Here is a 13781-nt window from a genome sequence, read left to right as displayed (position 1 = left end):
TGAACAACAACAGGAAGAGACCTGGACGCCCCACCAGGCAATTTCAGCTCACTCTTCCCGCCTGACCTGGAGTTTTCATTCCTGGCCTCCCCAGAGGCTACCGAACAGTCCTTCCTTTCAACAGACCCCCAACGCCCTGGAGAGAGGCGCTCCATCATGAGGCTGCCCCCCCGTGAGTCCTGGGCAAGGGGCACTTTCTGTCGGCAGGGGGCTCTCAGGCCCTGTTTTCTACGCCTCATCGTTTGGGCCAGCTCCCTTCCCCCACGGGAAGTACCAGCAGGAAGAACTGGCCCACCCTGGCTACAAACCAGAGCCACCCTGGGAAAAAACCTGGCGTCAAAACTGAAAAGAAAAACTCTGCCTCAAAAGTGTCGGTTTCCTGGCAATGTTCTCTTTAGGGCCATTGTTTGGCAAAAGGGCTTCTGGTGAGCCAAGGCCCAGGCCAGGGAGACCAGCAGGCCCCAGCAGTGACCTGTCACAGAACGTACTGATGACCATCTCACAGGCAGGTCGCTTCTGGTGACAGGATCTCTCTTAGCCCTCCCTCTTTTGCCCACCCCCAGAAGTGAAGAGGGCCCAGGCACTCACCCAACAGGACTCTTGGGACAGAACAATACTGTGCTGCTAGAAACAGGTTGGTTTGATTAAAAAAAAAATTGGAAAGACTTGCGTGAAATAGTCAAGTGACCAAAAGTAACCCAGAGAACGATGTACACAGGAACAGCAATATTGTTCTAAGGAGGGTCTTTAATAATCAAGTCACTACAAAGCACCCATGAAGGAAGATGTTACCTTCAGCCAGAGAAAGAACTGATAAACGAAGTGTGAATGGAGGGGTCTCAGCCAGGGCAGCCTTTTTGAGGGCAGGAGAATAAAGTGCACAGCAGAGAAAAGGAAATTTGGAAGGGAGCACAGAAGAGCAGGCCAGCATTGAAAATAAGGTGTTTATTAGTTTTAGAAAAATAGCATGAAATGGAAATTCATGGTTTGTTTTTGAGCTCTTTTTATAGTTGTGCTGCATATATGGAAATGGGTTTTTTAAATTTTTTAAGTTCAAAATGAAAGAAAATGTTAAAAAAAGACTGACATGACAAAGGGGGCAATCCCTTTTAACCGGTCCTTCTGGTTGAAGTGCAGTGCAGTCTGGGCTATCTTCTAGGGTCATCTCTATGGGAACTTGCTTCCTTAAGGGAGAAAAGTCCCCTTCCATTCCAGACACATTAGTCAGCACAATGGGACAAAACCTTCCCCGTTCCAATCATTCTGAGATTATCTGCAGGGCAACAGCCTTGGCACCTATGCCCCTGATGCCCGTTCAATCGGGCACTCTCCTAATACCCATGTCAAATAGCCTGAGAGCTCTCCAGCTGTCTAAAACTCCCCTTGGAGAGCACCTGATTTCCCTCCTCTATCTGCTCCCTCTCCCTGAGCACAGCACTTTGTACCCAGCAGGCGCTCAATAATTAAGCATCAAATATCTAAGGGGCCATACTTTCCTTAAGAACAGTTAAGGGGAAAGGAAAAGAGGCAAAGATTCAACTTGCTTAATCTCTAGTGGAGGACGACGAGGAGGAAACCTTTTTTAATGAACAGACATTTTAATCTTTTAAGAGGCTCTCAGTGGTACCCTGGAGTGCCCAGGCTGACCGCTGGCAGAGGCCGCCTTCAGCTGAACACGATGTTGCCATGTCCAGAAGGCCTCGTCTGTGCCCGGGGCACTGGCTGAAGGAGCCGGGCATATTTATTCTGAGAAGGGCGGGTGCTGGAGATGCCTTTGCTGCCTCCAAGTATGTCAAAGGTTACTGTTAGGGGGCTAGGGGGCGACTCCTGGGACTATCCAACACCTCACTGTGGTGAACACTGTGGACATTTTTCTCATCTGTCCAATGAGGCGGCGTCTGCGGCCCCCACTAGGCTCAATTATAGAAGCCCCAAAGGGACAACTTGAGGCCTCCTGAGCTTTAGCTACCCAAAGGGAATGGGGCCACCTGGGCAGGGGATGCCCATGGACCAGACCAGAAAGATGCTGAGGAGGCAGGATGGCAGCCTGGCTTTTGTTGCTCTTGGCGTCCCTGCGTTTGGCACACGATGCCCCTGGCTCTGAAATGGCCAGCCTGTCCACACTCTGGGCTCTAACCTCCCCCTCCAGCCCATTGGGATGAGAACAGGGCACTTGGGGCCGATTGGGCCCCACTGGCAGCCTGTCTTAGCCCCAGAACCCTGAACCTGAGAAATCCTTGCCTGGTCCTTTTCTCTCCTCCTTCCTGCCCCTGGGCTGGGCCTCTACCCCCCAGAAGCACTCGTTTTGAGGACGCCCCCAGTGGCAGGATCACAAGGCCTGGATTCAAGACCCAATCCTGTTCCCCAGGGGATCCTGCCCGTTTCCTCCTGACATCCCGGACTATGGGCTGAGGATGCTCCACATAATGCAGAGACCCGGAGGCTGGGGGGCCAGGGCCAACCTTTAGACAGTGATCTGTGGTAGATGGGAACCTGTGCCATCTGTCCCTAGGGCCAGGGCTTATCTCGAGACACTGGCACTTGCGGGCACTTCCTTGTTCCTCCTCTTCCCCTGGAGGAGGGGGCTGGGGTGGGGGCACTCCTGGCAGGACCCTGCCACCTGCCGAGTCCCTGGCTGAGAGGCTTAGCCAGGAGCCTTAGTAAGAGTCGCAGACCCCAGAGATAGAGGCAGAAAGGCGACCCGGCCTTTGCGAAGGCACTGTCCACTGGGGGCCGACGGCCGGACCCACCAACCTCGTGGGGACGTGGCCCCTGGACCGCCCCGGCGTGCTTCCACATTCGCTTCCAAAAGCATCCCTCTGGTTCTTCAAGGTACAGAGTGTGTGTGGGGCGGGAGGGGGCACCAGACTCGTGTCTCCCATCATTCCCTCGTTCCTTCGTCCATCTGTGCGTCGTTTACTCGCCGCGAGGCCGGTGGTTCCCAAGGCAGCAGCCCCAACCCTCATGGCAGGGGGCACTGGCCACCAGCAGGCTTCGGCCCCTGGCCCCGCAGGTCAGGAGGGAGGAAGACCCGGCTCCTGTGGCTGGGCCAGCCTTGCTCCCCCTGGGGAGGCGTCCACAGGCACCTGCTCGGCCTCGGTCAGGCGTCCAAGTGCCTGGTGATCCTGCGGACCTTCTCTCTTTTGTTGCGGTTGCCGTGTTTCTTCCAGGGTTTCCCAGGGCCCGCGGTATGGCCGGCAGGGACACCCCCAGGCCTGTGGCCCATCACGGCCTGCACGCCCCTGGTCAGCGCCCGCACGTTCTCCTGGGAGCAAAAAGCCGCGTGTCAGACTGAGCTGCTGGGGGAGTTTGTGGGCACTGCCAAGGGACCGCGGCAGGGAAGGGCCGGAGCAGCTCCTCTGCCTCACCAGCCCAAGCTGTCCCGGGGCTGCCACCAATGCCCCCGGCGCCGGCTCTTTCCCGCTCCCCCTCCTTCCCTCCCCACCCCGACACTGAGCGCACACGCCCGCCAGGACGGGCCCTCGCCATCTTACTTGGTGGAAAAAGGCTCGGTCGACCACGTTCTCGATCTGCTTGGCCTTGGGGTGGCTCAGGGGCAGTGGCTGCGCCTCGGGGCGCCTCCGGCTGCGCCTCAGTTTCTCGTGCTGTGGCTGAAAGTCTGCGGGCTCAATGCCGGGAGGAGGGTGGCAATACAGCAGCTTGCCCTGGAGAACCAAGAGTCAGACTGAGCTCCGGCTGGGCCCGGGCCCCAGGGCGCACCAGCGGGGACCCAAATGTCCAGGGCAGCCAGCCCAGCCCCTCTCCCACCAAGCCCAGGGGAGCTTTCCACGATCTGCATGTCCCACGGCTCCTCTAGAAAACTCGAATTTGAGAGAAACGCCACCCAGACAGCAGTCACTGGCCCTGTCCGGCCACTGCATTGGGCTTTGAGACATGCTTGCCCACCCCAGACTCAGCTCCCCCCCCGCCCCGGGAGCCCAGGGTCCAGGGCACCCCTCTTTTAGGTAGCTGGTTCCCAGCCCCATCTCCTGGCCTCTCTGATGGGCACCCATGGGTTGACGGGCATCAAACAGGCTGCAAAGGGGCTCGGGCAGCCTGTGGGAACCCCAGGGCTTCAGTCCCGGACAGACAGGGGCCCAGCAGAGCACCCTTACCCGCACGTAGTCCTTGAGAATGTACCGAGCAGCTCGGGGCTGGTCAGGCTGTCCGTGGGCAGTCATGAATCCCCTCATGCCTGAGAGAAAGACCAGGGGCTGAGAAGCGAGAGCCAGGGACCCTCCCCCAGGCTGCTGAGCCCTTCTCCAGCCCTATGACCAAGGGCCCTGCCTGAGGGTGCCCATCAGAGCACCAGGACAGACCAGCTCCCTCAGAGCTGCCCGCCTCCCAATGGCCTGGGTGGCTTTGGTCACCTTTCAAGCTTAGGGCTGGGACCCCGAGACTCCCACGGGCACCATCTGGCCTGTGTGGGAGGCTGGCGGTCCCAGGACTGGGCCAACAGACTTGGGGGGGCCTGAAGGAAGCTCTGGCCACTCATCTCCCTGTCAGCCCCCCCCCCCAAATAAAAACTGTCCCAAGAGAAGGGAGGAGGCTCCCATGGTGCCCAAACCCAAATAATTCTGAGTGGACACAGACTGTCCCTATCACGGTGGGAACTTCCCAGAAGGATCTCTCCTTACTTTGCAATGGGCAGGAGCGGCGAGGATCAGGGTCAGGACCAGAACCCTGGTCCGGCTTTACTGCCTCCCCCACCCGGTCCCACCACCCACGGGGGGCCCGGCCAGAACTCACTGCCGTAAGCCGTCAGAAGCTCCTCTGAGGTGGGCGCCCGATCGGGGTCTTCATCTTCTCGGGGCCGTATGATGTGAATCCCATAGGTCGCCTCCAGGACGTGTCTTGGGATGTTCTGGCAAATGTAAGTTGGTAAAGGAAGCAAACTGCAGCTTTGTGCCGGTCCTGCCCCCCCACTCCCCCCTGGAGCAGGGCAACGATACCCTGGCTGGATCTGACCCCAGGGTCAGGCATCCCCAGGGGCCCCTGCGACATCAAGGACACGCCCCCTCGAGCTCAGCGTCCCCCGAGGGCCGGACTGCTGGCGGGAGAGGAGCCCTCGCTCCACAGAACAGCCCACACCACTCAGACCCGCCCCAGAGAGGAAGAAAGGATATGAGGGAGATGGGGGGCACGTGGTCTCTCATCTGGTCGATGGGCAGAATCCCGCAGCAGATCATCTGGGCCTTGGTGGAGATGAAGGAGGGCATCACCAGGCCGGGACAGTCGCACAGACACAGGTCGGGCTCCACGTAGAGCGTCTGAAAGGAAAGCCCGAGGTGGGAGGGGCTCCCAGCCAGGAGTGAGCAGGGCAGAGGGCAGAGGGCAGAGGGCGCGCAGCCCCTGGGCCTACCTGGAAGTGTTTGGTGTGTCCGGGCGTGGCCGACACAGACACCTTCTTGTTCCCGAAGATGGTGTTGATGGTGGAGCTCTTTCCGACGTTGGGGTAGCCCACCTGGAGGGAGGAAGGACCTGGGATGGAGCCGGACCCAGAACGGGCTCTCCGCCCCAGCCTGGCCCCCAGGGGGCACTGGGCTTCACGAAGGGGCCCAAGAAACCAGTCCTTTCACACTCACTCCTGGGAGTCCATGGAGGCTCACCTGGCTCCCTGAAAATGCAGGCCGTGAGCCAGCTAACTGAAAGGCAGGAAGTGGGCACTGCCTAGCCCAGCTGCCCCCTCATTGCCCAACACCCCACTTCCCAACCCTGGCCGGGACCAGCCTGACCCTCCGGCCGCCTTCCCCGCAGAGCCCACGTCCCTTGGCACAGGCGGCACTCCTCCCTGGAATGAGCTCACTCCCTCCTTCACCTTTAGATAGTGGCTGGAGCTAGAATCTCACATCAGACAATAGCCGTGTGACTGGCCAAGGCAATGGACTTCTCTGTCTCAGTTTCCCAACAGTTTGGAAAATTTCTTAACTGACTGACTCCCAGAACACTACAGTTACCATGAGGTCAGACTCCCTCTCCAGAAGCAGGGGCTGCGGCCCTTTGCTCACCTCACGCCCTGGGGCCCCTTGGCAGCCAGATTGCTGGTCAATGAACGGGTGCTTTCTGGGGCCACGTGCCCAGCTCACATCTCCTGGGGGCTTCCCCCATCAAGCAGGAGCCCCCCTCCCAAGGACCTCTCCTTCCCAGAGGTTCATTTCCTTGGAAATCCCTAATTGTGACGGGCATGTGCCCAAGCCAGGCTCAGCCTGGCTTCTCATCAACTCCCACCTTATTTTTAGACCCTTGGTGATGATGGGGGGGGGGGGAGGTATCTTTGGAGAAGCTGGACCAGACAGCCACTCACCAGCCCCACAGTGAGCTGCCCCTCCTTGACCTTCTTCCCAGAATGCATCTCTTTGAAGAGGTCCAGCAATTCCTGCTTTTCCACGAGGTGGTGGTCATTCTGCACACGGGCACCGCTGCCCCGAGGCTCCTGCTCCAGGCTGCCACTCGCTCTGTTTTCCTGCCAGCTCTGGCCGTAGGACTCTGCTTCTTGGCCGCCGTCGTCCTCGGAGCACGTCTGCCAGTGGTCATCGTCCTCAAGACAATCCTCATATTCGCTGTCCCCTTCTTCACTCATCCAGTCGCTCTCGTCCTCGTCCTCTTCCTCATCAGGGAGCTGCCGTGCACCCCCCGGGGACTCCAGGTCAGAGGCACCCCTCTGCATGCTTTCGGCCCCATCTTCCCAGTCTTCGCCCTCCTCGGAGCTCTCAGCTGGTTCCTGACCAAATGAAAAAGCCCCAAGAAACCGAAAAAGGATCAGCGGAGAAAAATGTAAACAAAAAATCCTATGTCTTCCATCCCTCTCCTAGACAAAGGCCAGACCGAAAAACCAAACTGGTTTTTGAGCGGAACCTGGCAGAATCTCCTGCTCTGGATCCCAAGTCTGACTCAGACAAAGGTCCCCAGTTCTGGCAGGCCTCGGTTTCTGCTGCTGCTAGTAAAGGTGCCGGGGGCCGCCTGCTGCTCCGTGGCAGTTCTGGGCTCTTGGTTCAGGGAACCCAACCCCACTGGCGTCTGTAACAGGTCCATGCCCTGGGCCTGGGGGGAGGGACCCTCCAGAATTCAAGGGAAACAGTTTCTGAAAGAGAGTGCTCCCAGGAAGGGCCCCGAGGGCCAGCCTGAAGAGGAGGGGACAGAGATGGGAGTCTGAGCCCTGGTTTTCCATCAGGTGGAAGGAGTCCAGCCAAACCCCCCACTTCCTGCCTGAGACAGAACAGTCCCCAAAAGGCCCTGAAAAAGCAGGGAGGGGCCTGGGAACCTGCTTCTACCAAATGTTCTGTGGAAGGAAACCTGCAGAAGCCAGAGATGTCAAAGCTGGGTGAGGGACGGGAAGGTGTGATGGTGTCAGTTCTGTGGGGGGCACCTTCCCTGCGCTGCAGGAGATCTAAAGTGAGACAGAAGCAGCCCCCCTTCCCTCGGTGTCCCGCCCTGACGGCTCCGAGGCCGCTCCCCGGCTACCTTTGATCTCGGGTCCAGCCGGATGCCTTCAGCCAGAGCGGACCAGAAAATCACTTTCACGCCTTCTCGCTCGAAGAACGCGGCCCAGGCGCGGCGCTGCTCCTCCGTCAGCAGGTCGGCCTTGTTGATCAGAATCACGTTTTCCTTTTCTCTGCTGACTTCCTTCACGTAGCGCTCCTAGGAAAACCACGGTTGTTGGGAGGGGGCAAAGGTGCCTTTGCCGCAGACTCACAGGGAATGAGAACTCTGATCCGTCCTCCCCCCATAGTCTCTCTGGGGACAGGCCGGAAGCTCGGGAGCAGTGACCCCCAGAGCACAGGGGAGAGCCCCTTTCCCGGGCAGGAGCAGAGCCTGCCATCACCTTCGGCCCCGCACATTCACAGGAACCAGAGCTCTGTTTTTTAAGCCGTACAAGGGACTTTGTGCCCAGTTGTGCCTTAAACTAGAGCCCATGAGGGACAAGCAGTTGCCAACCAGCAGAGATGACCATGCGAGCCGGGACCTCCACGGCCCAAAGTACTCTGGGAAAAGGAATCCAATGAAACTTGAACCCCTTCTCCATCCAGTCTCTTCACTGGGACTCAGCAGCAACCTTCCTGAACCATGGGGGCAGCTGAGACCTCGGGCATCTGGGCAAGGGACAGGTGGGCGCTGGGCGAGGCAAACAGCCCCACTGGTTCTGGGTCAAACAGGGTCGAGACACCAAGGAAGTGAATGGGACAGAGGTGGCTCCCAGCTGACAGGAGGACACCCACTGACCCACTCTGGCCCTGGGCCTGACTGACCCAAGGCCTGGGTAAAGGAAGCGGTCTTGGGGCTGGGCCCAGAACGCTGCTCCTCCTAGTAGTGCCGCCAGAGCAAGCCCTCCCTCGGGAGCACTCACCAAGTCTTCGCAACGAAACAGGAGGGGATTGCGAGCATCCACTATCTGAACGACGACATCACTGAGAAACAAACAAGCAGAGGTGACGGCCGGGCCCGCAGCCCCCCCAGAGCCTTAAGATCAGCCCAGGGGCTGCCCCTCATCAAGCATTTAGGGAGCACCGGGCCCGCAGCCCCGACCTCGCAGCCCCGACCTCAGACGCAGGTGGAAGGAGCAGCAGCATCTGGGCTGGAGGTGGGCACTCCATGGGAGGATGGCCAAGGCGGGCCAGGAAAGGCTGCACTGCAAGGGCCTCTCCAGCAGGGGGCACAGACAGATGCCAGGTTTCTCCCGGGGGGCTCACTTCTCTATGTGGCCAGCCTCTCCCCCTTACCCCCCCCCCCCCCCGCCCCGGTGAATCAGCACAAACTCTACCACGCCCTTAGCAGGAGGGGCCGTCCCCCCCAGTGCCAGGGACTTCCCCCCAAAGCGCTCATTCCTGGGGGTGCCCGTGGTATTTGAACCCGAGGAACGGGAGCCTGAGCCGCCATCTCTGGGCTTGGGGTGTCAGGACTTGTCTCCCCTTCCACGTGACCATGCCCCAGGCTGGGACCCGCCCCCAACCCACCTCCTCTCGATGACCCTCCAGAGCTGGCGCCAAAAGTCCAGGTTTCTTTCAAATGGGGTCAGAATCAGGTTTTGCTCCTCTTCCAGCCTGGCTTTAGAAGGAGAAGGTGAGCCCCGGGCGTGCCCAGGTGTGCCCCGGGCGTGCCCAGGCTCATGGCAAAGCTACTAGTGCTTCTAGACAGGGTCCAGGCCACCGGAGCCTCCCCCCAGCCCCAGGCCCCCCTCCTAACACACAAATGGATACTCGCCCCCCCACACACACTGACCCTCCCCCCAGCCCCAGGCCCTCCTTCCTCCTAACACACAAATGGATACTCGCCCCCCCCCCACTGACCCTCCCCCCAGCCCCAGGCCCCCCTCCTAACACACAAATGGATACTCGCCCCTTCCCCCCCCCACTGACCGCCCCAGCTGCCGCCTCCACTCCAGAAAGTTCTCTCTCTCGGCCTGCTGCAGCTTCTCGGTGCTGGTGCCCTGGTCCCACGGGGGTCTGTGGGGAGCACGGAGGGGGTGAGATGCGGGGGCGCAGAGGAACACGGGGAGGGCACGGACACGGGGGGGGGGTCATGGCCCATCCTCACCTGCGGGGGATGCGCAGGGCCCCCCGGTGCTCCTGATGGAGAGCCTGCACCCGCAGCTCCTCCTCCGGCGGCAGCAGCCCGGTCCGGGCCTCGGGAGGCACGAAGCGGACGTTCAGCTTCTCTGGTCACGGGGAAGAAGGCAGATCCAGGCGCGTCACGAGGGGCAGCCCCTCTTACAGACCCAGTCCCAGCCCCGCGCCCCGCAGGGGCCTCCTGTCTGCACTCACCCGCCACGAACTCGGTCCCGGCCAGCTCCGCCGTGGCCAGGAACTCCTCCAGGGCCGTGGGCTCCGTCACGGAGCGCGGGTCCATGCGGCCCCAGGCGCCCCCTTCGTCCAACTCCTTCGTGTGCAACTGGGAGGGGAGGCTTGACGTCAGAGCCCGACACGCGTGGGTCCCCTCCCGGGAGTCCCGGCAGCCCGGCTTGGGCCTGGTCCGAGGCGGGAGACGCGGGGGCCGCGCCGTCTCAGGGCCCTGGGTTCCAATCCCCGCCCCTCCACGCTCTCCCCTCGCAGCCCGAGCTCACCCACGGGTCTCGCCGCCGCTGGCTGCGGTTCTGCAGGTTGCGCTCCTTGATGAGGGCCCGTCCTAGGCCGACCCCGCCGCCGCCCGACACCCGCTTCCGACCCATGTCGGCCCCTAAGCTGCCCACAAGGACCCGTCACACCAGCCCCGCGCGGCTCCGCTCTGGGAGATCCGCTGCGCAGGCGCGGCCGCCGGCGGAAGTAGTTACTAGAGGAAGAGTCCAAGCGAGAGTCCTGGGGGGGAGGACCAAAAAGGGGCGGAGCCCCGGGGCTGCCGGCGCCTTTCCACCCTCCCGGACCCGTCCCGGGCCACGTGAGGTCAGACGTTTCCCGAGGAGTCACCGCGAGTGCGGACCCTTCCTCCTGTAGGTCTGAGTAATGGTACAGTCCATGCTGTGCGCAGCCAGAAGGGTTCGGCGAGAAACGGGTGCTCCGAGCGGAAAGGGGCCGCTCAGACGATCCGGGCGGGCGGAAGGGGTGGATCCCGAAGGAGGCGGGACACGAGCGCGTCGTCTGCCACGTGACTGCGGCTCCGTTCCAAGCTGACTGGCAGTCTCCCGGTGACAGTAGCAAAAGCTTTTCAAAAAAAAACCAAAAAAAGCTTTTCTAGCTTAAGAATTCCATTAAGATAATGTGACTTGGAAGAACCAAATGCAAAGTCATTCATTGCCTCATTCTGGGGGAGGGAGGACATCCCACAATGCCTTGGGGCACAGTTTCCAACGGACTTCCCACAGGGAAACTGAGGCCCGGGGAGGGTCGGTTAGTCAACGAGCATCTATTGGGTGTTTCCCTTTCTAAGCGCAGAAAACGCAAAAACGCGGGCCCTGGCGACAGGAGCTTCCTCTCTAACGGAGGCCGAGAACTGCAGACGCTCGGGGGAGGGGGGGCGTCCCAGGGACAAATCCCAGGGGACCTTCCGGGGAGGCGGCCTGCTGAGTCAGGGAGACCCCAGTCAGGCTCTTCCTAGTGGGGGAAGCCGGGCGACCCTCTGCCTCGGTTTCTCCCTCTGTAAAATGGGGGTAATAACAGCACCCTCTCCCAGGGACTGCGAGGATCCACTGGAATTATATGGAAAAAATGATTTGCAGACTTTGAAGTTTTCAAATAAAGCCTGACTTGTTAATGAGTCTCGAAGGAAGTCAGGGGAGTTTAAAAATGGAGATTAGGTAAAGCCTTTCAGTCATTGGGAGCCCGCGTGGAGGCAAGAGACGGGGTGCTGTGTGCAGGGGAAGTGGGGAATGTTCCTTCTTTCTCCTTGCAGCGATTTGTTGGAAAGTCACATCCTTCGGATGATTCTGGATTTTCTCTACAATCTTGCCGCTGACCCGGAATTAGGCAATCACCTCGTGGCTGGAATTCTGGGCGGGGGTCTGTGCTGTCTCTGGCTTTTGAGCCCCCCACCCTCCAAGCCTCTCTGCACCCTTTTCAGCTTTTCCCTAGAACGAGTGCGAGAAGCCGTCTGCAGTTTCCGCCTGAGAATCCACTGAGAGATCCTCTGGACAGTTAATGTCAAGAATTTGATATTGGAGGTGGGCAGCACCCCTCAGTGGGGAGCCCAGCGCCGTCTGCAGTGGGAGTGGGAGGGACCGATGCAGTCAGAGGTCTGGGATGCTACCAGAGGCAACCTGGGAGAGTGAAGTAAGGGGGGAACAGCAGGCTCCTCTTTCCTGGCTCTGCTCCTACCTGCTGATGTGCCCAACTCACCTCCAGAGATCCCTTTCTCCAGTTGGTCATCTCCCCTGTACCAGGGACACCGGCCAGCTGCCTGCCTTCCCACTTCTTTTGCCTCAGCTCCTTTTTGTGGGATGTCCTCCCTCCCCCAGAATGAGGGCTCCTGGAGGGTGGGGGCTGTCTGCTTGTGTAGTTTTTGTATTCCCGGCACCTTGACGAGGATCTGCCACACAAAAAGGCTTAATAAATGCTTGTCAGATGAATGAACGTGGGTAAAGCACTTGCAAATCTTAGCAAGACACACGAATACTAGTTCTTGTTATTTGGGCAGTTCTCGTCTTGACTCTGGTGGAGTCACAGCTTCCTCGGGGATCAGTTTCCTTATCTGCAAAGAGTGCCTGCTGAACCAATTCTAGAGATCTGCACAAATCAACCTGATGCTTCCCCTTTCTTGTTATCCTGCCACTTAATCCATGTGTATTTGCTGACAGCCTGATCAATGAGTTCAGATACAGGTGTCATGCCCCCTCTCACGTCCCCCCGTGGGATTCAGAGAGACCCACCAATCCAACTTACTTGTGAACTCTCTCTGCCAACATCCCCCAAGAGGAGCCGGCCAGCTCTGTTGAGGACATGTAAGGAGGTCTTTAAGCACTCCACCCCCAGCAGGAAGAGAGACCTCACTTTTGATGGCTAGCCAAAAGGTAAGACTTCAATGAAAGGAATTCTAATTGAGCAAAGCTGTGGCCATTCAGGGGAAAGGAGGAGGTTTGGGAGGCAAGGAGGACCCTGGGAGAAGTCCAGTGTGTAGACGTGCCCCTTTGCCTCTGAGAGAATCTCCACGGCACGGGCTGACCTAAGCTCCCGGACTCCCAATCTGGCACCAAGTGTAAGGAGTTGTGAGCACAGAGTTCTGTGTTTGTGTAACTTGTGTAACTGGACTTGCACCACCAGGAAGACCACAGGTTTTGAATATAACACACCCTCCGTAATAGAGTGTGGGATAGCTGCGCTATTTCTGAATTTACCCAGTCAGGGAGGCTATTTGCAAGTCTCATATGGGCCCATGAAGGGCAGATAGATGGAGAAGTACACAGAACACTGGCCGGGAGGTCCTGAGTTCACATGTGACAAACCAGATAAAACCAGCTAAGTGCTGGTTAACGTTCTACTCCTATGATTTTATGATGATCCATCAACTTCGGGCACAGGCAGGTAGATGGCACAGTAACCAGAATGGCAGGCCTGGAAGGAGGAGCTCCTGAATTCAAATCCGGGCCTCAGATGCTTCTTAGCTGTATGAACTCGAAATCACATCACCTGTTTGCCTCAGTGTCCCCATCTGCAAAATGAGTTCAAGAAGACAGGATCTCTGCCGAGAACATCTCCAATGGGCTCATGGAGAGTCAAACTGAACAACAATCAAAGTGGCTTAGGGGATGGGCACTGGACTAGCCCTAAATACCAGCAATTGAGGGAGCTTAGAGGTGGGAAGGGGCTGCAAATCTTCCCTGTATGTCAGTATTTGAAAATTCCACCTTCAGGGACTCAATCTTTCACATTAAACATTGCTCTTCTTTTACCCGTTTAGAGCTAAACACATACATATATTTGCATCAATATATTTCTTTTTTAAAATTTATTATAGTTTTTTATTTACAAATTATATGCGTGGGGGATTTTTCAGCATTGACAATTGCCAAACCTTTTGTTCCAATTTTTCCCCTCTTTTCTTCCACCCCCTCCCCCCCCCATGGCAGGTTGACCAATACGTGTTAAATATGTTAAAGTATAAGTTAAATACAATATATGTATACGTGTCCAAACAGTTATTTTGCTGCCTAAATGTACTTTTAAATGCTTTTTAAAAAGTAGATAAAGGGTGAGGGTTAGCAAAGAACTAATGACTTGTGAGGTTCATATAACCGGTAGTCAGTGTTGGAGCTAGGATTCCCATAATGCCTGACTCTGTCCTGTCCCAAACTAGTAGAAAATCGTCCTGGGAGGACTCGTTAAGCTCCCAGTGCTTGAGTCCAGCTTTCCTGCTCCCCA

At 58.2% G+C, this 13781-nt stretch overlaps 1 protein-coding gene across 1 annotated transcript; it reads right to left on the bottom strand.

Annotated features, from left to right (window-relative positions):
• Positions 1–729: 729 nt before the first annotated feature.
• On the bottom strand, positions 730–10250 carry LSG1 (large 60S subunit nuclear export GTPase 1). Its single transcript, XM_051991599.1, has 14 exons — positions 10058–10250; positions 9759–9885; positions 9532–9652; positions 9354–9440; positions 8952–9038; positions 8345–8405; positions 7462–7638; positions 6305–6721; positions 5363–5464; positions 5128–5270; positions 4750–4874; positions 4116–4195; positions 3495–3665; positions 730–3265 (listed from the first exon to the last, which is right to left on the bottom strand). Exons 1-14 carry the CDS (start codon positions 10160–10162, stop codon positions 3101–3103), a joined length of 1968 nt encoding a protein of 655 aa, XP_051847559.1. The 5' UTR covers positions 10163–10250; the 3' UTR covers positions 730–3100.
• Positions 10251–13781: the final 3531 nt, after the last annotated feature.

This window comes from Antechinus flavipes, chromosome 3 (assembly GCF_016432865.1).
Source record: "Antechinus flavipes isolate AdamAnt ecotype Samford, QLD, Australia chromosome 3, AdamAnt_v2, whole genome shotgun sequence".
NCBI lineage: Eukaryota > Metazoa > Chordata > Mammalia > Dasyuromorphia > Dasyuridae > Antechinus > Antechinus flavipes.
The sequence above is the reverse complement of the archived record's forward strand: the minus strand, read 5'-3'. Positions and strand labels throughout refer to the sequence as shown.

Bases quoted from the DNA above. Each gene is read 5' to 3' on its own strand.
- LSG1 (XM_051991599.1), bottom strand. From the start codon at position 10,162: ATGGGTCGGAAGCGGGTGTCGGGCGGCGGCGGGGTCGGCCTAGGACGG. The intron at 9,653-9,758 runs GTGAGTGCAGAC...CCCCGTGACCAG, and splicing joins CGGGACCGAGTTCGTGGCGG to AGAAGCTGAACGTCCGCTTC. The intron at 5,465-6,304 runs GTGAGTGGCTGT...TCCTCCCTCCAG, and splicing joins GGCAGCTCACTGTGGGGCTG to GTGGGCTACCCCAACGTCGG.